The sequence below is a fragment of the Phocoena phocoena genome, chromosome 11 (genome assembly GCF_963924675.1).
Source record: "Phocoena phocoena chromosome 11, mPhoPho1.1, whole genome shotgun sequence".
In the NCBI taxonomy this organism is placed as follows: Eukaryota; Metazoa; Chordata; class Mammalia; order Artiodactyla; family Phocoenidae; genus Phocoena; species Phocoena phocoena.
Genome location: NC_089229.1, coordinates 10,997,156 through 11,022,355, shown reverse-complemented (window position 1 = coordinate 11,022,355; position 25,200 = coordinate 10,997,156). Strand labels below are relative to the sequence as shown.

The window sequence follows — 25,200 nt, the reverse complement described above, 5'->3', positions numbered from 1 at the left end:
TACTCTTTCTCACCTACAGTCCCCAACACATTTCCTCTGAGGCTGAGTTGTGTCTCCCAAGACCACAGGATCTGTGGGGGACCAACATGACAGAATCCTGGTTTTCTGAATAAGAGGTCTAAAGCAGGCCCCACCTCTCTGAGCCTCAGCTTTCTTATCTATAAAATGGGAACAATACGTACTTCAGAAGAAGGGATTTCAGACAAGGACTTGGCCAAGAGCCCCGTGCTGAGTCCCATCTTTCCAGCTCAAGGTTTCTCAAACTCGGGATGACTGACATTTGGACTGGATCATTCTTTGTTGTTGTAGGTACTGTCCTGTGCATTGGAGGATGTTTAGTAGCGTTTCTGGCCTCTACCCACTAGATGCCAGCAGCACCAACCAGTTGTGAGGACCAAAAATGTCTCCAGATATGACCAGATATCCCCCGAGAGGCAAAAATCACCCCCCAGTTAAGCACCAGTGCTGTAGGAGCAGTGGCCACACTTGACCACAGCAGTCAGGACCACTGTAGACAGGGATCCCCACGTGGAGGGGACCCCTGTCTGCCCATCATAAACCCCTTCCCCTGGGGGCTGAATTTAACAGTTTAGAAACTTCCTTCCTTTCGCACTGGTTTCAGACAGACCTCATTTTCTCTGCTAGAAATGTCTGCCTCTTCAAGGAGCTTGGTTTGTCAGCAAACACATGTGAGGCTCTGATCTGGCTTCTGGCTCTGTTGCCCCATGCAAGGCTGCCTGACTTTGGACACATGGCTGAGCCTCTTTGAGCCTCAGTTTCTTCATCTTTAAAATGGGAGTAATCGTACCTTCCTTGAGCAATATGGGGGTTCAGTGAGAGAATCCATAGAAACTGTTTAGCTTGGTGGCAGGCACAGCGTCAATATCAAGTGTTCTTGTTATTTTTTAAAGGGCTTTTACTTATTCAGCATGTTCAGTGCCTCCTGTACCTCCAGCATTGTGGGGGCGGGGGGCAGTCGGAGGGCAGGGCGGGGAACGTGAGTATGAGAATTGTGTCCCTGCCCTGGAAAAGCCTCCCAGCCAGGAAGGAGAAACTGGCCTGTGGTATATTTTTAGAGAGAAATAGTGAAATGATCTCTTTTACAACAGACTCAGAGATGTTGAGTGATTTGCCTAAGGGCACACAGCTATTTTGAGAGAGGCGCCTAACTGGAGTTAGAATTCTCAGAGTAGGAGCCTCTCCAGTGGGTTAGGAAAACCTGAGTTGGTTTTCCCAATTTCAGGATCAAAGGGAGAAGGGAGTGGAACTCAGGGTTTGGAAACACACATGGCAAGCTCATGGAAGGTGGCCAAGTGTCACCCAGCCTCCACAAGGAGACACCTTGAGCTGAGTCATGAGATTTAAGCAAGGAGATTTGGTTAGGCTCCCACCCCGCTCCCCAGACCCACCATCCCTATCCCGCTAGCAAGGAACCCCGGCTGATCTGAGCTGGGGCTTTTTCCCCCTGGGAAGGTTCTCCATGGATCTGGACAGGTTCAGAAGCGGGAGAAGGGAGATGGAGACGTGCCTTTCTAGGTTTCTCGGAGCTGCGCTTGGTTTAACTTTGCAGGAGTTGGCTAGGAAAGACCCAGGGCCACCCTGAGCCCTGCCCTGCCTCCTGCATGTCTGAACTCCCAGAATAATTAATTAACCACTCCCTGCAGAGTCCAGGCCTCTGCCAGCACCTGTCCCACCCGGCCCACGTGTTCCAGGCAGGAACTTGCAACATCGGACAACGGGGATGATGAAATTTTTGTCTACTTGGCAAATATTTGCTGATCACCCGCTCTGTGTCAGGAACAGCTGGAAGATTGCCAACCTTGTCTCACCAGCTGCACTGGATCGTGTCCACTCCCTGGCTCGTTGCCTCCAGGGATCATGGCCCGAAGAAGCCCCCACCCCACGCCGTGGGCTGAACGACAGAGCGATGCGCTTATTTGGTCCTGGCACTGCTCGAGGCCCCCTTCCGGGTCGGGGCCTCAGTCATCTCATCTGGAAAATGGGAGCAAACTGCCCTGTCACACCCAGGGTGGGTGTGATGTCAGATAAGGGAAAGCTCTAAGGCGTTTTCTATTGTAGGTCATCCCTACTGGAAATAACCCCAACTAGTCATTATATAAGCAGCATGGAGCTTATCCTTAACACATGGAGAATGAGTCATTCGGGAGAAGATGAAATTTTCAGGTTAACTGAAGCTTTATAATTTTAAGCACCCCCCAATTTAACAGAGGGTGGGGCACAGTGTACTGAGGTTACCCAAACTCTCTGTAGCTCTGTTTCATCACTTTATTGTGGCCGCAGTTTGCCCCTAAGCTAAATGGCCCCCATTGCTGTGACTTTCCAGTCCTCGAATCCTTGCAACTCCAAAGCATCCTTGCCAACTGTCCTTCCCAGTTACTATCTGTGTCCTGCAGAGTCTCCACCTGCTCCTAGGTGGGTCCACTCCCCCGGTATAATACCCCCTATTCTAAGCCTTAAACCACTGTGTTGAACCAGGGCTTCCAGCAGCCTGCTGGGCCCCTCACCCTGGTCCTCTATCCATGTCCCCTATCTCAGTGTGCATGGCCACCGCACAGGGGTCACCTGTGCCCAGACCCGGCAGCCAGTTCTCCGGATTTGGCCTTCCTTCCCCAGAGCCAATCAACACCCAGGCCCGTGATTTCCGCCTCTATTCCCACTGCCTTGGTCCGAGTCACCGCCACCCTGCCCCCCGGCCCCGTGCCCAAGACACATAGATGCAACCTGTCCAATTGTTAATTCCAGCACACACCCACAGGGACAGGCCCTGTACCAGGATCTGGGGCATGGAGGATAAAGACAGACTCTGAGAGGCGGAATTGTCCTAGTGGAGAGGGGCGGACAGACAGACCATGGCAGGTGTGGCGAGGGGTATCAGCGATGAAATGGAACAGGAGAGGGTGGAGCCGGTCGTTCTGGGTCTGAGAAGCAGCTCTGCATAGGCCAGTAGCCCCTTTCTGAATCCCCTGGACTGTTCCCCCTCGCTCCATGTAGAGAAGCAGCAAGGGATAGCATTTAAAGCACAGCCTCTGGAGGCATCTGGACCTCCAGCTCCCTGGCTGTGAGTGTGCTTTGATTTCCTCATCTGTAATGGAATAATCCAGTACCCACCTTACAGGATCAGATTCACACAAGCACCGAGAACAGAGCCTGAACAGTAAGCCCTATATACATGCATTATTCATTACTAAGATTCTGTCCTACTCAGGTCGCTCCTGCCTCCCTGTGCTGGCCTGGATGCCTTGAGAGTAACATATTTTATTCATGGTTCTCTTCCTGGCCCAGCACAGTGACAGGTCAGGGCTTCACAGATGTTTGACGTATACATATTCATTTATTTATATTTTGGCCTCACCGCGTGGCATGTGGGATCTTAGTTCCCTGTGCCCCCTGCAGTGGAAGCACAGAGTCTTAACCACTGGACCTCCAGGGAAGTCCCTGTTTTACATATACATAAATATCCCGGCCAGGCTAAGAAAGACCCTAATAATCCCTCTTTACCTAGCACTTTCCATGTCCAGGGAGGATGCTAAGTGTTTTGTACCCACTTAATCCAACAACCCTGAGAAACGGGTGTTATTATATCCCCTACTTTACAGGTAAGGAAGATGGTGGCTTAGAGAGGTCAGGTGACTCGCCTGAGGTCCCAGGAAGGGTAGGGCTGGGATTGGAATTCTGGATGGAATGATTTCATCATTGTGAGACAGAACTGGGGAGGGGGTCCTAGATGCGGGAGTGGGGGTTCTGTCTGGGTGGGGGGTTTCAGAAGCCCCGTGCAAGCGCACTCACACAGGCACACATGCTCACACCTCTGCTCACAGGTGAGGAATAATGGAACCAGAGCCTAACTGGCTTGCCAGGCTACATGTGCACTCTGATACGTTTCTCCAGGACTCGATAAAAGATGTACTTCCCTGGCAGTCCAGTGGTTAAGACTCCGTGCTCCCAATGCAGGGGGACCAGGTTCGATCCCTGGTCGGGGGACTAGATCCTGCATGCCACAACTAAGAGCCCTCGTGCCGCAAGTGAAGATCCCGCAGACCACAATGAAGATCTCACGTGCTGTAACTAAGACACGGCACAGCCAAATAACTCCAGTGGTTAAGACTCCACGCTCCCAATGCAGGGGGACCAGGTTCGATCCCTGGTCGGGGGACTAGATCCTGCATGCCACAACTAAGAGCCCTCGTGCCGCAACTAAATATCCCGCAGACCACAAAGAGGATCTCGCGTGCTGTAACTAAGACCCGGCACAGCCAAATAAATAATTTTTTTTTTAAAGATGTACTTCCTCTCTTTAAAGAACATAGTAGCAGTTGGCAGAGAAGAATGCAAGGATGGAGGCAATCACTGAGTGCTAAAAACCATGCACAATAATTAGGTGCAAGCATGTGATAAACTGCAGAATTTTGTGGCCCAGAATGAGGTGGGAGGGGCTTCCAGAAGTTCCTAGTGAGCTGGGTACCAGGGAGGCTTCTGGGAGCCAGTGCAATGGTGCAGCCCCCTAGGGAGGCTGGTTCCTGTCCACTCTTCATTCTCACCCTCTTCCCCTGTCAGCCTCCACTCCCTCTCACTCCTGCCTCTTGCAGCTTTTCCCCATTTCTGAACCATGAAAGGCTTGAAAAATCACATAGGTACTAAATGAAACTGCATATGCCTTTACCTTGTGAACCAGCCATCCCACTTCCAGGAATTTTCCCTGAAGATACACCTCCAACAATAGGAAAACACTTATGCATAATTGGGTTACTTGTTACAGCAGTACAGTATTTGTCATTGTAAAATATTGGAAACAACCTAAATATACGTGTATAGGAGAATGGTTAAATAAACTCTGGTACATCCACACAATGGAGAGCTGTACAGATGTGAGAAGAGTGAGGAAGATCTCTACAAAATGATGTGGCCTGATTTCTAGGCTGTATTGTTAAGTGCAAAACGGCAGTGGAAAAGATGCTACTTTCTGTGTAAGGAAGAAGGGGCAATAAGAAAATAGGCGTGTATCTGTAATTCCTGCAAAAAGAATACAGGAAGAATAAACCAGAAACTTTATTTAATGAACTGACTACCTGTGGGGATGGGTGGGAACAGTGTGGCACAGATGGGGGACACCTTCTACTTTTCTGTATATGATTTCTTGCTTTTTTTTTTTTTTTTTTTTTTTTTTTTTTTTTTTTTTGCTGTACGCGGGCCTCTCACCGCTGTGGCCTCTCCCGTTGCGGAGCACAGGCTCCGGACGCGCAGGTCAGCGGCCACGGCTCACGGGCCCAGCCGCTCCATGGCATGTGGGATCTTCCCGGACCGGGGCACGATCCTGCATCCCCTGCATCGGCAGGCGGACTCTCAACCACTGCGCCACCAGGGAAGCCCTTTTGCATTGTTTTGACCTTAAGAACTATGTTATGTCTTGCTCACTCAAAAATTTATTAGATTAACAAGTATGGGTGGAATAAAATGTTAATACCAATAGAACAAGTAAACCTACCTCTACTTCAAATGGATAATATAACCACACTGAACAGGGGAAGAGAACTAACCCAGTAACTCCCCCCACCCATCCAAGTAACTCTTGAACATGGCTTTTTTTTTTTTTTTCCGGCCGTGCCACACAGCTTGTGGGACCTTAGTTCCCCGACCAGGGATTGAACACGAGCCACTGCAGTGAAAGCACCGAAACCTAACCACTGGACCGTCACGGAATTCCCTGAATGTGGTATTTTGGCTATTTCGAATATATATATCCTCTCAGTCAAAAGACAGGAGAAAAAAAAAACCTGAAAATAAATATTGAACTCTTGTGAGTAAGTTTGTTTTTCACAGCGTTATGGGTTACCAGTTATGAAACTGTTACAACTGAGCAAATAAGTAAATGTATTGCAGGTACGGGGAACTGACATTTTCCGTATTGGAGAGAGGAAAACAAATGTGGAAAGGCTGAAGGCTAGAATGAAATCCGTGATGCCGGATTGGAATTGGAGATATCAGTGTGAACTCAGGATTTCCGAGATAGAGATACGAATAGATGTGTGTACACGCGTGCACGCATGCGCACATGTTTCCTAACTGGAACTATTCCATGAGAGGGCCTGGAAGCAAAGAGCCTAGCTAGTACTTACCTTGGCTCTAAATACTGTTAGCATCGAAAGGAACGGGAGGTGCTGGGGTGGGGAAAGTCCAATGTGAGCCTGGATCATTTTGCTGTGCCAGAAGCTAAGGAAGTTCTGGCACAGCAAAAGTGAAGGGCAGGTGTCAAAAGGATACAGAAAAGGGGGGAGGGGAAGTTATTGTTTAGTGCAGGGGTTGCCAACCCCTGGGCCGCAGTTAGGAACTGGGCGGCACAGCAGGAGGTGAGCGGTGGACGGGCCAGTGAAGCTTCATCTGCCTCTCCCCGTTGCTCCCCGTCGCTCAAGTCACCGCCTGAACCAACCCACCAACCCCACCCCACCCTGTCAGTGGCAAAATTGTCTTCCAGGAAACCAGTCCCTGGGGCCAAAAAGGTTGGGAACCACTAGTTTAATGGATACAGATTTAAGTTTTTCAAGATGAAAAGGGATGGTGGTGATGATATGGCTATAATGTGGATATACTTAATGCCACTGAACTATACCCTTCAAAATGGTGAAGATGGTACCAAGGAAAAACTCATCCTCTACCCTCTCAGGTTTGTGTTTTGGGGGCCAAGACAGAGAGAAGAGAAGAGAGTTTTAGTTGTTTTTTTGCTTTGTGGTTTGCAGGATCTTACTTCCCAGACCAGGGATTGAACCCAGGCCCTGGCAGTGATAGTGCCAAATCCTAACCTCTGGACCAGGGAATTCCTGAAAGAAGACAGATTTTAATCACAGACGTACATCTGGGAGTTCACAAAGAAGTATGACTCAAGGAGGGAATTTGGGGCTTAAATACTATTTTAGTAAGGGAAAGGGAAGGGAAAACAAATTACTTTTAGGAAAGATAAATGGGTCCTTAGTTTTGAGACAATGTCTGTTTAGGGGTGGTTTGGACTTGCAGTCTCCAAGGATAAGAGTCAATTTTCCCTGGTTGCTCCTGGAGAGGGGATTTACAACAAGTTCTTTTGAGATTTTGGGGAGTCTCTGCTTTTAGGCTGATAAAGTAGTTCAGGAAAAAAGCCTACTCTCAAATGCCTTCAGCTCAAAATAATTTTTCTGCCACAGTGGCATAATCTGGACCCCTTCAATGGTCAGTTTTATGTTAAGTGTATTTTACCACAATTTTTTAAAAAGGTGAAGCACTTTATTTAAGAAAGTATTTTTAAAAAAGGATACAGGGGCCAGCTTAGACGAGTTCCTATTGACCAACTCTTAGACTTTCAGCATCAAAATACAGAATAATAGTAACAGTGCTAGGGCCCCCAAGGACCCGGGCAGACTGGTGCGCCCCCTGCCGGTGAAGCCGAATCGCCGGCCACAGTCCCGCAGGGTCAAGACCGGCCGGGAGCCCACTGAGGCCCCGCCTGCTGGTGGAAGAGAGCAGCGCGCAGGCTGAGGGCATCCAGCCGGGCCCCGGGCTGGGAAAGCGGCACGTTCAAACCCAGCTGCACTTTTGTGCAAACTGGAGAAAGGCACACCTCCCTCCAGACCCTTGGCTGCCCTTCCGCGATGCGAATGGCGCCCCCTGGAGTCTGCAGACATTACAGGCCCACAGTAGGGGCTCTTCAAGGGGAGTAGGGTCCGCATCTTCATTTTGGAAACGCTAAAATCGAGCGCTTGGGGCAGGCTCTGTGAATATTTGTTGACAAATTAGAGGAAGTTCCAGGTAAATGCATTGTAGCATACTTGTTACCTTATAGGTATTCAAGTTTGTGGACCAATTATCTCTGAGCCCCGTCTGTAAAATGGGTATAATAATACCCATCTGGGCTGGAATACTTCTAGCCCAGGTGTGGCACATAGTAGGTGCTCAGTCATAATAGCTAACATTTACTGCATGTAATAACACTAAGAAGTATGAATAATGTTATGATGTAAATATTGCAAATGGTGTAAAGTGAGAGTTGAAGAGGTTACGTAACTAATTAGCGAGGTCTCACAGCCAGGGAACCATGGAGCAGAGATGCAAACTCTGGACCCCGGGCCTCTGAAAGCATGTTTGAGTACTTCTGGCTGGTCAGGACACACTCCCTATATGCTTGTTCTTCTGCTCAGGTGACCTGAAAAGGTGCTGACTCAGAAACAACAACCTCCACTCCAAGGTAAGAGGCAGAACTGTCAGCCAAGGCAGGGAAAGGAGTGGATTTGATGTAAAAGAAAAACCACACACAAAAAAGGAAGAGTTGAGACTAATCAGAATGTTCTGACATTCTGAACGTGGGGAAGAGGAGTACCGAATCCAAAAAACCCAGCAGGGACGAATGACATCTTAGTCGTGGAACTGACAGCAGATGTGAACAAAACCCTCAGATGTGGGGGACGCTGATTAGAAGATGAGAAGTTCAAAATAGGACACAGTGATGTGCTCAGGTGAGAACTTCAGCATGCATTTTCTGTTCCTTCAGCTCTATCTGGCAGTAGAGAGTTTCCCGGGTCCGTTTAGTTCTTGGGGGTTTAGCGTGAGGAAATGGCAGCCGCTCTGCTCTGGGAGCTGGGTCATTCGGGGTGGGCTTTCTCTCTGCCTCTCCCTCCGACCCCAGCAGGGAAGTGTTTGTTGGGTTGGTTCATCCCTGGCCAATGGGAAATGGATCTTAAGGGGCAGCCTTTGGCTCAGTCTCTGATCTTTGGCCCAAACGACCATAGACGGAGTGGCAGGATCGGCTTCACGAAAGCCAGGATTCACTGAGGCTTTGCCCCGACAGTGTGCTGAGTGCTCGTCATGTGGCTTCACGTGTTAGCTGATTGAATCCTCACAACAACTGCATGAGCCAGGTACTATTATTCCCAATTGAGATATGGGGAGCTGAGGTTCAGAGAGGTTAAGTAACTTTCCCAAGATCACCCAGCTAGCAAGCTTCAAAGCCTGGGCTGGCATCCTTACCTGGGAGCTTTGTGCCCCTTAATCACCTCTCTGTCCCGTCTCACTTTCAAGCCCTCTTCAGAGCCATGTTAAAAAAACACCCGAGAGCTGCTCTTCCCGGAAGGGGACAGCAGGGGGCAGTGCAACCAGCCGGCATTTGAAGTTCGGCTGTCCTCCAGGGTAACCAATATCCAGAGAAAGTCTCTAAGGGATGTTTGGTTTTATCCTCTAAATGGAGAATACATGCATAAAACTATGAAGAGTACCAGTCTGTGATTACAAGCAGAACAGTCTGGGATTCCACGTTTTGTCAAAACCTCTCAGACTCACCTCCCCCAAACCGAAGCCCCGTCTAGGGCAGGGACCGCCTCTGGCGCCTTCATCTCTGTGTTTCGATGTCTGTCATCTAGTCGGTGCTCAACAGACAGTCATGGCACTGAAAGATGATTGGTGGGAGGGAGGGTGTTTCTTCAGGTGGGAACAGTTCAGATGCTTACTGAGGGGACGCTGGTGTCTAGGGATAGCTGGGGGTTTCTGAGGAAGGAAGTGGGTAAGACTGGATCATCAAAAGCCTTTCCCTCCACTCTGGGACCAAAAGTGCTGGCCTAGCCTCCCCGACACTTTCAGGACCCCAGCCCACGATGGTGATGAGCCCTGGCACTGGGCTAAGCGGGTCTGCACTGGACCACCCATGTGAGTGCAGTTTCCCCATCTGTACCTGGCGAGGTTAAGAACGCCTGTGCAAGGGTGCATCGAGACTCCGTGTTGTCTTGGACTTCAGAGTCGATGAGACAGGCTCGGAGGCCGGCTCTGCCCTTGGTAGCCGTTCCCAGCATCACTTAGGGAGGCCCATGGTCTTGGAGCCTCAATCTCATCTTCCATAAGATGGAGGTGGGAATAGGATCAATTGCATGGGGCTGTTGTGAGAATTATGCACGGGCTTGGCCTGGTCCAGAGTAAACCCTCCATCGGTGACAGCTGCTGTTGCTGTTACAGAATGCCTGGGACACGGTCTCTGGCATGTTAGATGAGTAAAGGGTGGCTCCTGCTATCACCTGTCTCCCTGAGCACACCTGTTACATGGGGTGATGCGCTTAGAATAGCATCTGGCACATAGGAAGCACTGAAGCAGTGAAATAAAATACAGCGGAAGCCAGTGTGAAGGAAGAAGACCGATCCCTGTCCTAAAAACACTCCCAGCATTGGGGAGTTTTTGTTCCATTCGCCCCTCCTAAGGCAGGACCAGTGACACCTGTGATACAGCAGCCCAGGGATCGTGTCTGTCCTCAGAATGATCACTGTGCAGTGGGGGAAACACAAGAAAACAGGATATGAGCAGGGAGGAGGAGGGGGCTCTGGGCAGGTCACCCCCATTTCTCCCTCCCGGCCCCAGGTTCTTGCCCCAACCCGACTGTGCACCAACGCCAGATTAAACTTCCCCAAGTGCCACATGGATGACATGCCTCCCTAGCTTAAAAGCTCCATGCTGTCCAAGTGTGCTGCGTGGTCCCTGCTCCTCGCCAGGAGAGGCAGCCCCAGGGGGGCGAGGGCTGGCCCGAGAAACCTGGGGTCTGCTCCACATCCGCTGAGTAATGCCGTGCAAGTTTTCTACGCCTCCCGGCCCCGGCTTTGTCACATCTGCAGCAACAGGCTGGGTCAGGCAAGCCCTGGGCTCCCGCGGCTCCATGATGCTACACTTCCGCCTTCTCAACTTTCACTCCTCATATGAACTTGTTCATTCAAACCGGCCCCCTCTTGGTCTCTGGGGTATGGCTCTTGTTCCTTGCTCTCCAGACTTTGCCCCGTCCTCTTCATCCACTGGAGCCACCCCCCCCCCCCCCGAGAGGGCCTTCCTAGGTTCCTCCCCACCCTAGGCTGGGGACAGCCCCACCTGTCCTCTCCAGTCCATGCTGCTTTCCTGAGTATCACACCTGCAAGGACAGTTTTTGCTTGGCCCACAGGCACTGCAAATACAGGCTCCAAACCGACCTCCTCAACGCTGATCACTCCCCTTATCTGCCTCTCCCGCTTCAGGGAAACACTGTTGGTTCAAGCCAGAAGCCAGGGCTGTCCGTGTGGCCCCTCCTCCTTCCTCCTCCTCCCTCCTTCCCAGTCCCTTCAACCTTCACTTCCGCCTCCCAAGTATCCACTGAAGCCGCCCACTCCTGTCTGGCCCAGTTGACAGCACCTTGGGGCTTCCCCACTTCTCACCCAGGTGGCCTCGTGGCTGGTCTCTTGGGGCTTCGAACCATCCCCTCTGCAGCCCCCAGAGTGATCCAAGTTACATATCTGAGCGCATCACTCCTTGCCTGCACCCCTTAAGTGGAAAAGAAATATTCCCTGCTCTGGTTTTGTTTCAGCTGACGGTGCTTGAGGACTCACCCACCAAGTGCCAGGAGTCCTGCTGACCTTCCAAGACCAGTTCATATCCTATAACGCATTTCATTCATTCACTCATTCATTTATTCAGTATACTAAAAGCCACGGGCTATGCCAGGTGTTTTACCGACATAACTTAATCTCAACAATGTTCTCCAGTAGCAACTATTCTAATTCCCACTTTGCAAAAGAGAAAACCGAGGTCCAGGGAGGAAGTTGCTCAAGATCATACTTGGATTTGTGTTTAAGAGAACACGAGTCCCCAGGAGCAGAAGTCTAGCAGCTGTGACCCATTCCCTGCCGAGGGGAAAGGTTTACGGAGAAAGCAGAGCCCGAGGGGTAACGGAACCCGCCCCCCCAACCCCGCCACTGCCGTGCAGGACCAGGCTGCCCAGTGTGTGACACTGAGACCACTGAGGGGAGCCTCAGACCCTCCCCCCTTAATCCAGGACCAGGACCGAAATAGTGAGAAGGAAAGGAGGTTAAGGAGGACAGCGTCCCTTCAGCCCTTGTCCCTCCCTGGTCCCAAACCACATGAGGAGCTGCTCCCTTCCCACATCCTGCAGGGCCTGCAATAGCAGTCCCACCTCTGAGTTATCTGGCTCAGAAGGGCACCCACAGAACCAATCCCTCTTCCCCCTCCTGAGTTACAGATGGGTAAACTGAGACCTCTCCCAGCACTTCACCCTACAAAAGCCAGGATGAAAACCCAGTTCTCCAAACATTCATCCAGCACCCTCCTGACCCTTCCTCCCGAGAAATCTTTCCCAAGGAGCAGGAAAGGGGCCTTGGTGGTGGAAATGCACTTGGAACCCACCTGGGTTCATGCCAGCCTGCCACTCACCAGCTGTGTGAGTCCAGCAGGTCACTGCACTTCTGTGTCCTCATCTGTAAAGTGGATACAGTAACAGCGACCTCACAGTGCTAAGAGCACCAATGAATAATATTGGCTTGGCCAAACAGTTCGTTTGGGTTTTCCGTAAGATGTTACAGAAAAACCCGAACGAACTGTTTGGCCAACCCAATATAATAGATGCATAAAGCATCTGGAACATAGAAGGTGCTGAGCCAACTTTTAAGCCCGGCTGTGGGGTCCTGAAAGAATTTATGTGGCGAAAGAACCCAGCTCTCCTCACAGCCCCACCCCCAAAGGCAGAATGAAAGAATATTAGAAAACAGATACAGGTAAATGCTATAGGAATTTGGGGAGGGAGAAGTTCCTTTTCCTGTCAGCTGTTTGATAACCCAAACTGGACAAAGGGAAAACAATGTGGAGACCAAATGGGAGGATCGCTGGTTTGGGGTATCACTATTTTCCCAGTGACCTCGAACTTGACCTTCCCAAACACAGAGTAACTTGGCCAAAGAACTTCTTTACGAAACTCCCGTTTGTAGCCCTCCCAGGAAGGGCAGAGTAGGGCGGGGCTGGAGAAGGCGGGATAGAGGGCGTCGGCTGACCCTCACCCCTGGCCACACTCACGCGGGGCGGCACGGACTACAACTCCCGGCATGCCCGGCGCGCGGTACATGCCCGCCTCCAGCCGCCTTGCAGGCAGGATGCAGACGCTGGGAAGAGCGATGAGGATGGAGGCCCGCGAGGCAGCGCCGCCGGCGGGGGCGGGCGGCTGGAGCAAGTGGGTGAGGCTCAACGTGGGGGGCACGGTGTTCCTGACCACCCGGCAAACGCTGTGCCGCGAGCAGAAGTCCTTCCTCAGCCGCCTGTGCCAGGGGGAAGAGCTGCAGTCTGACCGGGTGAGGCCCGCGGGGTGGGCGGCGGTCGGGGATCCTTAGCTCGCCGGAATCTGGTTGTCCAGCCTGGCCCGCCCGCGGGGCTGGAAACCCGGCTGGGTTTATTTCCGAAGAGCTGGAGGCGGGAAGAATTGGCCGGAGGAGGGGAGAAGGAAATGGATCGGAGAGTGAGGGATGTGCCCATTGCCGTGGCAACAGGACAACGCCGGGCTGCGCCCATTTGGAGTTTTTGAGCGCTGATCTGGGCTCCCAAGCCAGGAGGCTGATGGATAGGGACTCTCCCCCTCCTCTGGGGCTGTGGGAAGAGACAGACACCTAGGGCATTCTCTTCTGCCCAAACTGGACTCCTGCACCACGGAAGGAGTTACTGAGTCCGCTTTTCCCCGCCTCCCCGCCCTTTGGGGTATATGGGTAGCCTTGGGGTACAGGGAGCTGGGTGGAGAAATCCCGGGGTGCCTTCTCAGCTGGGCTTCATCAGGTAGGAGCGCTGGCCTGGGGCACCATTTCTGGGTTCCCATCTCGGCTCTGCTGCAAACCTCCTGCATGACCTTGGGTCAAACCCTATCCTGCTCAGCCTCCTGTCTGTAACCCCAGAGGGCTGGCCTGGCGATGACCTCTAAGGCCCCCGCTCTGCTGTTTCCTGACCCTCTGATGCTGTGACCTTGGGCAAGTCCCCTCACCTGGTGATGTCTCCGTTTCCTCTCTGTAGAGTTTTACTGATGCCTGCTCTGCCTCCCTGCAGGCTGAGGGTATCCAATGAGATAGTGGCTCTTTTGGAAACTTGTAAACATCCCCAGAAAGCCAGGGGATCTGGTGGAGACAGTGTAGGGCTGGCTTCAGGGAATAACCTCTAAGAGGGACAATCCCTGAGCCCTATGCTGGGTCAGGTGCCACTCAGACCTCACTGGACGCTCACAATGCTCTCCAGTTATGGGGAAGAAGAGGGTGGCTCCGAGAGGCCAAATCACTGGCCCAAGGTCACACAGTCAGGAAAAGGCCGGGGCAGGATTTGAACCTGGGTGTATCCGACCCCAAAGCCTTTTTACTCCATCAGGACGCTCTGTTCTGGGGAAGAGCAGACACTCCGCCCCCTCCTGCCCTCCCTCTGATCCTTTACTGGGACTGAAGTGAGACGTCAGGCAGGGGAGCGGGGCTCACTCTTCTCTCACTGCCTGTGCCCCTCACCTTTGTAGGATGAGACCGGGGCCTACCTCATCGACCGTGACCCCACCTACTTCGGGCCCATCCTCAACTTCCTCCGGCATGGCAAGCTGGTGCTGGACAAGGACATGGCTGAGGAGGGTGAGTTGGTCCCGGGGAGGCCGGGGCCCATACCCTAGCCCTGCCCTCTGCAGTCTGCCGGGGCCTCCTGTGGAGGCGCAAAGCCATTTCGTCTGTCCTCGGGGGACATCTGCTTTCTTCCATGTTTCCTGCTTCTTCTCATTCCTGACAGGACTGACTCCCAAAGCCTGTGTCCAGGCCGAGCCTAGGGACTGTGCCAAGGTGACTGGCCCATGTTTCCACTGGGTGCTGCTGGGGAGGTGACAGAAACACGGAAGCAGAGGATAGAGGGAGCCAGTGAGGCTGGGCAGGGATGCCCTTTCCCCTGGCCTTCTGGGAAGCCAGTTGTGGGTGGAGATGGCCATGGGGAGAGGTGTGGCTCTCTTTGTCTGGGTGATGGGGTATCTCAGATGCGTGGTGAGGGCTCACGTGGGTCCGCAGGTGTGTCGAGTGGGTGACTCCTCGCCCAGATCCGGCAGCCCCTGCAGCACAGTTGCGGGTGAAGGCAGGGGTGGGCGGAGGCTGCTCTCCAGCAGGGCTTTGGTCCCTCCCAGGCCTGGCTGGCTGAGGCCCTGTAGATGCCCACTTCTGGGCCCAACAGACAGTGGGGAGAAAGACCGGATGCCTGCCTGGGAGAAAGGCTTGTTGGCAGAGCCCCTGCCGGGAGCCAGGGGTGCCAAGTCCACTTTTCCTTAGGGCACAGGGTGTGGCTCTGGGTCACCTGACCCAGCCAGGCCAGCTTGGACATGTCACTTCTCCTTTCTGAGTCTCCACTTGTGTATATAAAGGAGGGGCGGTGTTCTACATTAGGGACATGTTCTGGGAAAACCAGATGTCATGAGTCCCGGGGCTTGTACCCTGGAGGTGTCTAGCACAGCCCCTCCCTCCTCACTCGGGCCCACGGTCTTCCCTCCTGACCCCTGTGGGACACAGTGATCTAGAAGCCAGGTGGCTCCCCAGAAGGCCACAGCTTCAAAATCAGAGCCCGCTGTAGGCATCGGCTCTGCGGAGCCCTACAGCTTTCCCGGCAGCCCCTGGGGCAGCAGGTACCATGGGCGTGGCCTGGGCCCAGGAGTAGGTCCCATGGGGAGGGGAGGTAAACACTCCAGCGTCACGGCCAACACCTGTTTACAGGTTCTGGGTCTGTCAAGCCCTGGCACTCCCAGCACCTTTACACAGGGCTAGAGCCCCGATGCAAGGGCCCAGGGGATCCAGGAGGAAACTGACTAGTTGTGTGACACCTGGAAAGTCACTTATCCCTCTGTGCCTCCATGCCTGCGTCTGCGGAATGGGGTGACGATAGCACCCACCTTGCTGAGCTGCTGTGAGGATAAAAGGAGCTAAAGCAAGTGTGTCACTTAGCACAGTGCCAGGCACTGCGGACCCGTGACGCAGAGTTAGTTGTCTGTCCTCTGCAGGGCTCCACGGGGGGCATCCTGGCAGTAGCAGTCGCTCACTGTGTCCTCTGTATTAGGTGGGTGTGGGCGCCGGGGACATCAGACATGGGCCCTGTCCCCGGGGAGCCCAGAGTCCAGTCATGGAAAGGACAGGAAGTGTCTCTGCCCCGCAGGAGCTTAGGGGAGTCCTAAGGCCGAGGGTTGTCCCGTTCACTGGAGAGGGCACTCGCTCAGTCTCTAAGACTCTCAGTCTCCGTAACTGTATGGGGACAGTAGCGCCTGCTTCCTCCATGACCCTGGGGCTTGTGGTGAGCACAGGAGGGGCTTTGCAAACTGTGAAGTGTAGTGACTGGGGAGATGCACGTGCACAAAGGTTATGCATTTAGGACGCAGGGGAACTTGAGTGTGAATCCCAGCTCTGCCGAGCGCCAGGTGTGTGGCCTTGCACAGCTGCTGCTTTGCCTGGTCCTCGGTTTCCCCGTTTGTTCAGTGGGGGTGATGAAAGTACCTACTTCCTGTGCTGAGAATTAACTGCAGTGAAGAGTGTGACATACCTGGCACGGTGCCTGGCACTTAGCGTGTGCTTCGTAAATGGGAACGTGTAATCGGGAGCCACCCAAGCCCCTTCTCACTGTGGCATAGGGTCCAGTCCCAACGGGCCCACTGCCTCTGGATAGCCCCAGACTAGAGGGCTGCCAGCCATCCCTGGGCCACCGTGCTCGGCACAGCAGGGATACGGTGCCACTGAATGGCAGCCTCTCACCCCTACTACAGTGAGTGTGGGGCCCAAGGAAGGAAGTGTTCCCTCTTGTCTGACCCCAACTCAGAGGCTCATCACCTTTGTGTGACTGGAGCAGGGGGTGGAGGTGGAGGGGACAAGGTGAGAACGGGGCACGGGGGCAGTGGGAGTGACGGGGGCGGGGTGCTGCTCTGTCTGTGCCAGGGGTCCTGGAGGAAGCGGAGTTCTACAACATCGGCCCGCTGATCCGGATCATCAAAGACCGGATGGAGGAGAAGGATTATACCGTCACACAGGTCGGGGGGCTGCAGGGCAGGGGGTGGCGGGGACGGGGGAGGGGGGTCAGGAGGAAGGTTGGGAGAGGCAGAGCCAGTTTTCCTTGGGGAGGCCAAGCTCTCCTATAAGGGGAGGAGTGGTTGTCCAGCTCCCAAACTGTTCAGCAAAGCCCCAGACTGGGAGACGGACTTGGGGTTCTTTCCCTGCCTCGGCTCTGTTTGCTGTGTGACCTTGAGCCAATCACACCCCTCTCTGGACCTTGATTTCCTCTTGTGGAATATAGAGGTGCTGAGAACTGCCCACCCTTCCCTTCCTCCCAGGCAAAATGGGGTCACTGTGGAGGTACAGGGGGCCCTGTGGGAGGCAATGTGGGATTATTACATCGTCCACTTCATGGGCTCAGGTGGTCCCCTGGAGGTCACGGCACAAGCTTCTGGAGCTGGAGTTTCTGAGCTTGGACCCTAGGCCTAAGTGGCCAGGCTGTAGGAGGAGCTGGAGAGATTCTCTGCCCACCTTGGGGGAGACGTGGAGGGTGGGAAATGGGTAGTGAGGCACCGTCTCCCAGCCCCAGGAGATTGAAGAGAGGGTGCCCCGCGTCCCCTGGAGGACCCGCCTCAGTTAGTGCCCCAGGATGTCCCCTAAGCCCCTCCTCCTTTCCCACTTGTATCACCTGTGTTCCAATTCTGGCTCTGCTACTCTCTAGCTGGGTGACCTTGGGCAAGTAACTGACCCTCTCTGAACTTCCATGAACATCCCATAACTCCTAGGGTTTTTGGAGGGATTAAGTGAGAACATGCACGTCGAGTGCCTGGCACATAGTAGGTACTCAGAACATGGTTCCCATCTCCCCTCCCCCACTTCTGTCCTTCTTAGGGGTAGATGGTGGGGGGAGGACAGGTGCTCTTCCCGCCCCCGGGGTGCCTGGCACTCCCACAGGTGCCCTCCACGTCCCCCCTCTGCCTGCAGGTCCCACCCAAGCACGTGTACCGCGTGCTGCAGTGCCAGGAGGAGGAGCTCACGCAGATGGTCTCCACCATGTCCGACGGCTGGCGCTTCGAGCAGGTGGGCTGGGCCACACCCCCAGGCAAAGCAAGTCCCTCCCTTCCCGCAGCCCCAGCCTTGGGGTGCCCAATTCAGCCCTCACCCGGGGTCTTAAGACAGACTAAACAAGATTAAGAAAGGCCACACTTGGCAGCAGACTGACCAGGAAGGGGAGAGGAGGGAAGCCCCGGTGGCCGCAGGGCAGCTCCCGGGAATCATCTTTAATGGGAGTCCTCCCAGCAACCAGGTAGCGGTCTACACCGTAGTGTGTGAGTCTCTGGCCCCCAAGCGACAGCTCTGGTGCGAGGAGACAAGATCCACATAGGAGAGCGGAGGTCCCCTTGGGGCCCCACCTTGTGTAACAATTCCATAGGCATAGATTCCAGGTCCCCGCAAGGGACGTGCCCAGTTCCAAGCGTTGCCACATTCAGGGCAGCCCAGAGCAGCAGCTTCCCATGAGGTATTTATGGTGACCTGTACTTCCTCCCAGTACCTATGCAGTTTACCAGCAGGAGAGATTTTTATCATAAACGGTGTTGCCCTAGTAATGCAGCTGACGTCACACCTCTCTGAGGTTTCCAGAGGATCAGAGCCAACAAGTTAACCCAAGGTCAAATTTGCCCTTAGAGAAGGGGAAGGGGTGGGTTACCCTTTATCCTTACAAGCTCCCTTGCACCTGGAGGTTGAAGAAGGCCAGGCTTCCCAGGATGGCCGGGCAGGATGGAGGAACTAGTCCAGTCCAGGAGCCGGAAGCCTGGATTCATATCTAGACCTCGCCACTGACATGCTGTGTGAACTTGAGCAAGGCGTATCTCTCTGGGCCTCAGTTTCCTAATCTGTGACATGGACCAGTAGTACTTCCTTTGCAGGAATGTTGAAAGACCTCCATAGAAAGACCATGGATAAAGTCCCTAGCCCAGAGTAGGCCTCTAAACATTGGAGCTAGCTAGCACCCTGTGAATTATTAGAAGCATTTAAGTCCATAGGACCCCTGAGAGGACTCGGGGTCCCAGATTCAAATCCTGAATTTGAATCCACATTCACATTCAGATTCTTCCTGGCTGTGGGACTTCACCACCTCTCCAAACCTCATCTGCCGAAGGGGCTGATTTTTCCTCTCTGCAGGATGAGGGCTCCTGGGGGCCGAATGAGACCCATCACGTGCAGGGCCTTTATCAGTCAGAAGGGGCCCTGCAGGTGTGGTTATTTTAGGGACCCCAGAACAAAGGTGGGGCCACTCTTGAAAGCCTAAGGGAGTCTTTGGCAAGTGCATGGGCTCTCAAAGGCTGAGCGGGCGTGTCAGGGACCGCTGGCGTAAGGAACGGGTGACCTGTTCTACCTCTCCTTCCAACAGTGAACAGAATATTCTATGGAGCTCCACCAGGTCATGCCAACCCCATCCTGCAGCCTGGTTCTGGGGCTGCCTCAGCCACATCTGGGACAGAGGGAGACAGCCTGCCCATTACAGGCCTCTGCCTGCTTTTAGGACGTTGCCTGCTAGATATGGGGGAGGAACAGCAGTGATAACCCTTCTCCGCTAAGGATCAGGTCCAGCCAAGCCATGTCGGGGGGCTGGCCCTGGAAATAGCCCAGAGCCATAGGCGGGGGTGGAGGGGGAGAGGACTCTGACTCTGCACCAGAAGTGTCCTCTGGAAACCCAGGGATGGCCCTGAATGGAACAGCAAGGTCAGGGCACAGTTGACAAGTGCCGGTGTCCGCCCACCCCGTCCCCTCAACCCCATCCTATCATTTTCTCCCCATGCTCCGCCCCTCCAGCTGGTGAGCATCGGCTCCTCCTACAACTATGGCAGCGAGGACCAGGCAGAGTTCCTGTGCGTGGTGTCCAAGGAGCTCTACAGCTCCCCGCACGGACTGAGCTCCGAGTCCAGCCGCAAAACCAAGGTGAGCCCTCTGCCCCAGCCCCTGCCCTGCCCCGACCTCGGCCTCCCTGCCTTTCCTCCCTCCCCTCGCCGCCCTCCACCTAGCCATCCGAGCTTCTTTTTCCCTCCCGCTGCACACGCCTGACCCCCTGCTCACAGCCGATGCCATCCATCCCATGCCACCCACCGTCCTGCCTGCTCACGCCAGTTACCCAGGCCCAGACTTGGGGGACAACGAGATGAGATTATCCCCAGGGCACGGCGAGGGTGGACTTAGGTGCCACTTGGATGGTGGTCGCATGGTGGCCACGGGGCAGCGTAGCACAAGGGGGAGTGCACTGGGCTAGGGGTCTGGGCGTGGTGTGAGCGCTCTGCGTGACCTTGGAAAAGTCCCGCCCCCTCTGGGCACCTTGGTTGTGTTCTCAGAGGAGTGAGAGGGGTGGACCACCGGCTTGCAACTTCTGGGATCCAAAGGGCCAATTTATTTCCCAGGGGCCTGGGCTGGGGCAGGGAAGCCGAATCCGTTAATCCTGCCCCTCCCGCAGGCTCCCTCCCAGGACTCAGCAGCAGACGGGTCTGGAGCCCTTGGGGTCCGGCCCTGTGTTTCCACCCTGGCCTGTGAGGCAGCGTCAGCTGGCTGGGGGGGAGGGGGCTAATCGGAGGTCCCGCCACCCTGGACGCAGAGCTGATCGGAAGCCTGAGGGGCCTTTGGTAGGACCAGTGGGGCAGGCAGCTAGGCAGGCTGGGAAGAAGGGAGACCGTTCCTTCTAGGAGCCTGTCCCTATGTGCTGGAGACTTAGGAACTCCGCTTCCCGTCTGGCCGTCTGCCTCCCTGGGCTGTGACTTCCCCTGCCCACCCCAGCCCCATGGGGGCCAGCGGCCGGCACGGCCTTGCAAGGGTGCAAGGTGAGCTGGCTGCTCCCGCGTCTCTGGGAGAGACCTCAGGACCTGGGGTGCGAGAGCCTGGTGCTGACATCTCAGATCTGCCTGGGCCTCCCCTGGCCTCGTTTCTGCTCTGGGTCGGTCCTCCTAAAACGAGGCCTTCCCAGGCAGCCCTCAAGGCTGCCCTGGCCACACACCCACCCCCTTCCTCTGACACCCCCCCCCCCCCCCGCCGCCTTGCTCCACGTCCCAGCAGCCAGGCCCATCCGTGAGCATCTTCAGCAGGACCCCACCCCCTGCCGGTTCCCCCAGGCCCCCTCGCAGGCTTCCCCGGGGATCCGACAAGATGCCCCGGCTTCTGTGGCTGTAGCACTCCCCTCCCCGGGAGGTGCCCCTCGCCCGTCCCCTTCACGCTGAGATGGGGGCCTGCGGGGACAGCCACCAGCGGGCCCCGGCCCCCTCGTTAGCTCTGCGCTCTTTCTTCCCTGGGTCTGCCGGCTGGTCCACAGCGCGCCGAGGAGCAGCTGGAGGAGCGGCAGCGGCAGGAGGTGGAGGTGGCACAGGTGCAGGTGGAGGTGGAGGCAGATACGCAGCAGAAAGGTGCAGCCAACCCCCGAGGAGAACGATCGCTAACAAAGGCCGTGCCTCCCGCCGGCTCCCCGCTGGAGCCCGCTGCGGAGCCTGGGGTCCCGGGACGGCCGGGGGGCGGGCCCTCCAGGGTTAGCTCAGCCACGTGCCTGGTGCCTCACCTGCATAACCATCCCTTCTCTCACTTTCTCTTTGCAGCCCAGTCATCTCAGGATCCCGCTAACCTTTCCTCCCTCTCACCACCGCCTCCTCCTCCTCCGCTTCCCGCCGGAGGTCCTGCCTCATCTCCATCCACCTCTTCTTCCTCCTGGATCTCATCTGCACCCTGCCTCTTCCCTCTCTGCCCCTGTCCGGGTTTTCTCTCTGCCTGCTCACACCTCCATCCCGGGGCTGCTGTGGTCCCAGCCTCCTGTGCCCTCCACCCAGGTGCCCCGGCACCGCATCCCAGAGCATCCCGCCTGCCGCCTCCCGCACCCCTTCTGGCACCTCCCGCCTCTGGGCCCGGGGCAGAGGGGCACAGCTGCATCTCCTTGGTGCCCGCCGACCCCGCCGGGCACATCTGAGGCCGGGCCACCCTGCTGCAGCGCCTCACCTCCTCACGTTTCCTCCTTGCAGGTTCCCGTCTGCGCCCCCTCAGACCTGAGGCTGCGCTTGCGGTGAGGGCTTCTCCTGGGCCCCTCGCCCGCCCCCAGAGCTGCCACGCCTGGTTTGTAGCTTGGCAGAGCTGGAGGCAGGGGCGGAAGCCAGGAGGGTGCTCATCTCTTGTTTTTTTGGACTTGAGCCGAACTTCCGGCTGATTTGCTCCCCTCCCCCAAGTCTCTCAGCCTATCTTGGCCTTGGGGATGAGGCTCTGAGATGAGACAAAAGGGGGAGGAAATTCTTTCCCACCTGCCCAGCAGCATCAGAGCCACACTGGGAAGGAGGGAAGGGAAACAGAAGCCAGGTGCCCTGACCTCATCCCTGCACACGCGGGAGCTTCTGCATCACAGCCTCGAGGCACTGGGTTCCCTATTTCTGCGGGGGTGGGAAGGACAGGCCACACTTGGATTCCCTCGGCCTAGGAGGAGTCAGCCGGAGCTGGCTGAGGATTGGGCTGTGGCAGAAAAAGCCCTGGCCAGGTGCCCACAAGCCCCCACTCAGTCTTATCTGCCTGCTGTCTGACCTTGGGCAAGTCACTGTCCTTCTCTGGGCCACAGTTGCCTCAAAAATGGGGACAGACAGCTGCTCTCTGTGACCTTCTGCCTGAGACAGTGGTGACCAGCCTCTGGGCCTCGACCCCCTGGCCAGAGCCTTGGCAGAATGTGGCCTCCTAGGCAGCCATCCCCCGGCCCAAGGTGGGGCATGGGGCCCCTGGATGGGCGAGCTGGGTCCTCTCCCCGCTTCCCCTCCTGCTCAGCTCTGAATACACTTTTTCTGGGCCTCAGCCCCCCTCCTTCCTCCCAGAAAGGACCTCGTGACTCACCTGACTCTTTCTCTCTCCCTCTCTCCCCACCCCTCCCTCCCTCCATTCCAATCTCCTCTCTGCCCTGCTCCTGGCCCTGCACTACCCCTTCCTCACCGGCCTCACCCTCTCATCCTCCTCCCGGTGTTCTGACCACTCCCCACCCCGTCTCCCTGCCCCCTCTTATTTTCTAGCTGTTACAAGCCAGAGGCACCCGGATGTGAGGCCCCAGATCGCCTCCAGGGACTTGGGGTTCCGTTCTGAAATCCTTTATTTTTGTACCGCGGGGTGGGCCCCCAGCCTGAGGCGGAGGAAGAGCTCTCCCCGCTGTCACCTCTGTCTACACCTGCGGGGCTGTGATTTACCCCTGCCTCCGGGGGCCGGGTGGGGGCCCACTGGGACCTCGCAAGGCCTGATGTGGGCCCTGGGACCCCTGGACAGAGCCGCCTGCCGGTGGTCAAAGTGTGGCACTGTCCAGCTGTGTCTTCCAGGCCCCTACGTCCCCTCCCTCAGGTCCCCCAGCTGCATGGCAGATGCCCTCCCCCCGCAGCCCAGTCACATCACCTCCTTTAGTCTCCCTGTCTGTCACATGGGTTCACTTCCTGCCCTACCTACCTCAGGTTTGCTGTGATTTTACCGAGAGGAGCAAAGGTCCCCGAAAGCCCTCAGGGAGGGCACAAGGCGCAGACTCGGACCTGCCTGACCCAGGATGGAGATTGAGGGACTGGTGGGCGATGAAGGGCGTGGCATTAGCGCTGTTGAAGGAGGGGATGGGTGACTCGGCCTTCACCTTGCCCGCTCCCCGTGCCCCTGCTGTCTGTACTGCTGGTCGCACAGTGCCCTGGCCAGGAGGAAGGGAGGCATTGGTTCAGCAGGGGCAGCGGGGCCACTCAGGAGCTGGTGACAAGGGAAAGGGGGACACTCCCCCCTCTGCCCAAGGGAGAGTCTGGGGTGGCAGGGGCTGAGCAAGGTGCCCCTCCCGCGTTTATGGCCTCCCCGGCTGGATACTTGCTTCCCAGCGGTGTCCAACACCACCGTGTAATAAAACCTGAAGAAGCAGCCAGCCCGGCTGTCTCCCTCTCTTTCTCTGGGCCACGTTTGGGGACAGGGGCTAAACTTAAGGTGGTGTAGACAACCCAAGGTAATGGGGCTTTTTCATAAAGCCGAGGGACCCCGCCCTGTTGTCACTCTCCCGTGTGTGCTGGGGGTATGCGCATCACGGTTGCATCCTCTGTCCCGTGGCCGGACACCGAGGGTACCAGCTCTGCCTTGCTGGGTGAACTTTGGAAAGTACCTTCCCCTCTCTGGGCCTCAGTTTCCTCAACAGTAAAGTGACGGGGTGGACCAGGTGACTTCTGAGGCCCCGCCCCCTGGAGTCACGCAGGTCTCTTCTGGCCTCCAGGCAGACCTAGATTAGCTGGGGTGCTGAGGGGTAGGGAATTGGGCCTCTGGGAATCAGGATACCAGGTCCTCCCAAGCCTGGCTCCCTACGTCCCAATTCCCAGTCTCACCTCGCCATTCAGGTAAGGTGCTCTCCTTTCTGGCTTCACCCTGCCACCTCAGCTCCCTCCTAAGCTAGCAGGACGTCCCCTCTGCTTCCCGCTGTGATAGCTTCTGGTCACCTCCACCCTCTGCCCCCAGTCCTAGGAAATACAACCCCCAGTCTCCCCTCCATCTTCTCTCAGAGTCTGACGGGACCCCCACCCCGCCTGGCCAGTTCCTTCACCTCCCGGGTCCTACTGAGTGTCTGCCTGGCTCCCCAGCCCCGCCCCCCAGCAGTTCAGCTCTGCCGGGGGACATCTCTGCAAAGCAGTGCTCCCCTTGACCGAAGCCTCCCCAGCCCGCTCAGCAGGCTGGGGGGACCTCACCACTCTCCCTGGGGCCACTCGGCTCTCTGAAGTTGACCTCGCTTTTTGTGTCCAGCTTTGCTTGCAAAAGAGTCACCAGGAGCCTTGTTAAAAGGACAGATTACCCCCTACCCCCTAATTCCTACTAATTAAGGCTGGGGTGAGGCCATGAATTTGCACTTTAGCAAAGCACCCTCCAGCAGTGTTCTGCTCCCCCTCTGAGATCCCTGAGAGGCCACCCGGGGTAGTCCTGCCCTCACCCCAAAGGTGTCCCCCCCATAGCGTCTGCGCCATCTCCACAGGCAGGACCCAGCGGGTGGAGGGCTCTCCACACGTGGATGTGATGGCCGTTCCCTGTCTACCTTTGAAAACCCTCTCGACACTAGGCCCCCTCCAAGGCTCCCCCGCTTCCTTCTCCTCCCAGCTAGGCTCCAAGAAAGACTTGTCCGCCCTTGACACCCCGCTTCCTCACCTCCACCAGGGCCCGGCCCTGTAGGCCTCCCTGACCACTCCCACGCAGGCCACAGCCCTGGCTGCTAAGACTCCATCCCCCTCAGTTGCCCTCAGCCTCCTACTCCGGACCCGCACGTCTGCAGTCTGTGTCTCCCCCACCTCCTCCGTCTTCCCCGGACCACCTTCCTTGCAGGGCAGCTCTAAAATCCCTCCTCCAAACCTCTCTCAAGCTCCGCCTGCCTCCTGGACATCTCCCTCCCAG

At 55.9% G+C, this 25,200-nt stretch overlaps 1 protein-coding gene across 2 annotated transcripts; it reads left to right on the top strand.

The window, feature by feature from the left end:
• Positions 1-12,939: 12,939 nt before the first annotated feature.
• KCTD17 (potassium channel tetramerization domain containing 17) lies at positions 12,940-23,699 on the top strand. Of its 2 annotated transcripts, none has more exons than XM_065887216.1 (6): positions 12,940-13,116; positions 14,307-14,415; positions 16,735-16,826; positions 17,773-17,868; positions 19,624-19,749; positions 22,833-23,699. In XM_065887216.1, exons 1-6 carry the CDS (start codon positions 12,943-12,945, stop codon positions 22,860-22,862), a joined length of 627 nt encoding a protein of 208 aa, XP_065743288.1. In that variant the 5' UTR covers positions 12,940-12,942; the 3' UTR covers positions 22,863-23,699. The 2 variants fall into 2 exon arrangements, with proteins under 2 accessions (XP_065743288.1, XP_065743287.1); XM_065887215.1 differs by lacking the exon at positions 22,833-23,699 and adding an exon at positions 21,813-21,857 and having other exon boundaries at positions 12,943-13,116.
• Positions 23,700-25,200: the final 1,501 nt, after the last annotated feature.

Excerpts from the sequence above, each read along its gene's own strand:
- KCTD17 (XM_065887215.1), top strand. The coding sequence starts at position 12,943 with ATGAGGATGGAGGCCCGCGAGGCAGCGCCGCCGGCGGGGGCGGGCGGC. Across the intron at positions 14,416-16,734 it reads CAAGGACATGGCTGAGGAGG|GGGTCCTGGAGGAAGCGGAG; the intron begins GTGAGTTGGTCC and ends TGTCTGTGCCAG. Across the intron at positions 19,750-21,812 it reads AGTCCAGCCGCAAAACCAAG|GTTCCCGTCTGCGCCCCCTC; the intron begins GTGAGCCCTCTG and ends TCCTCCTTGCAG.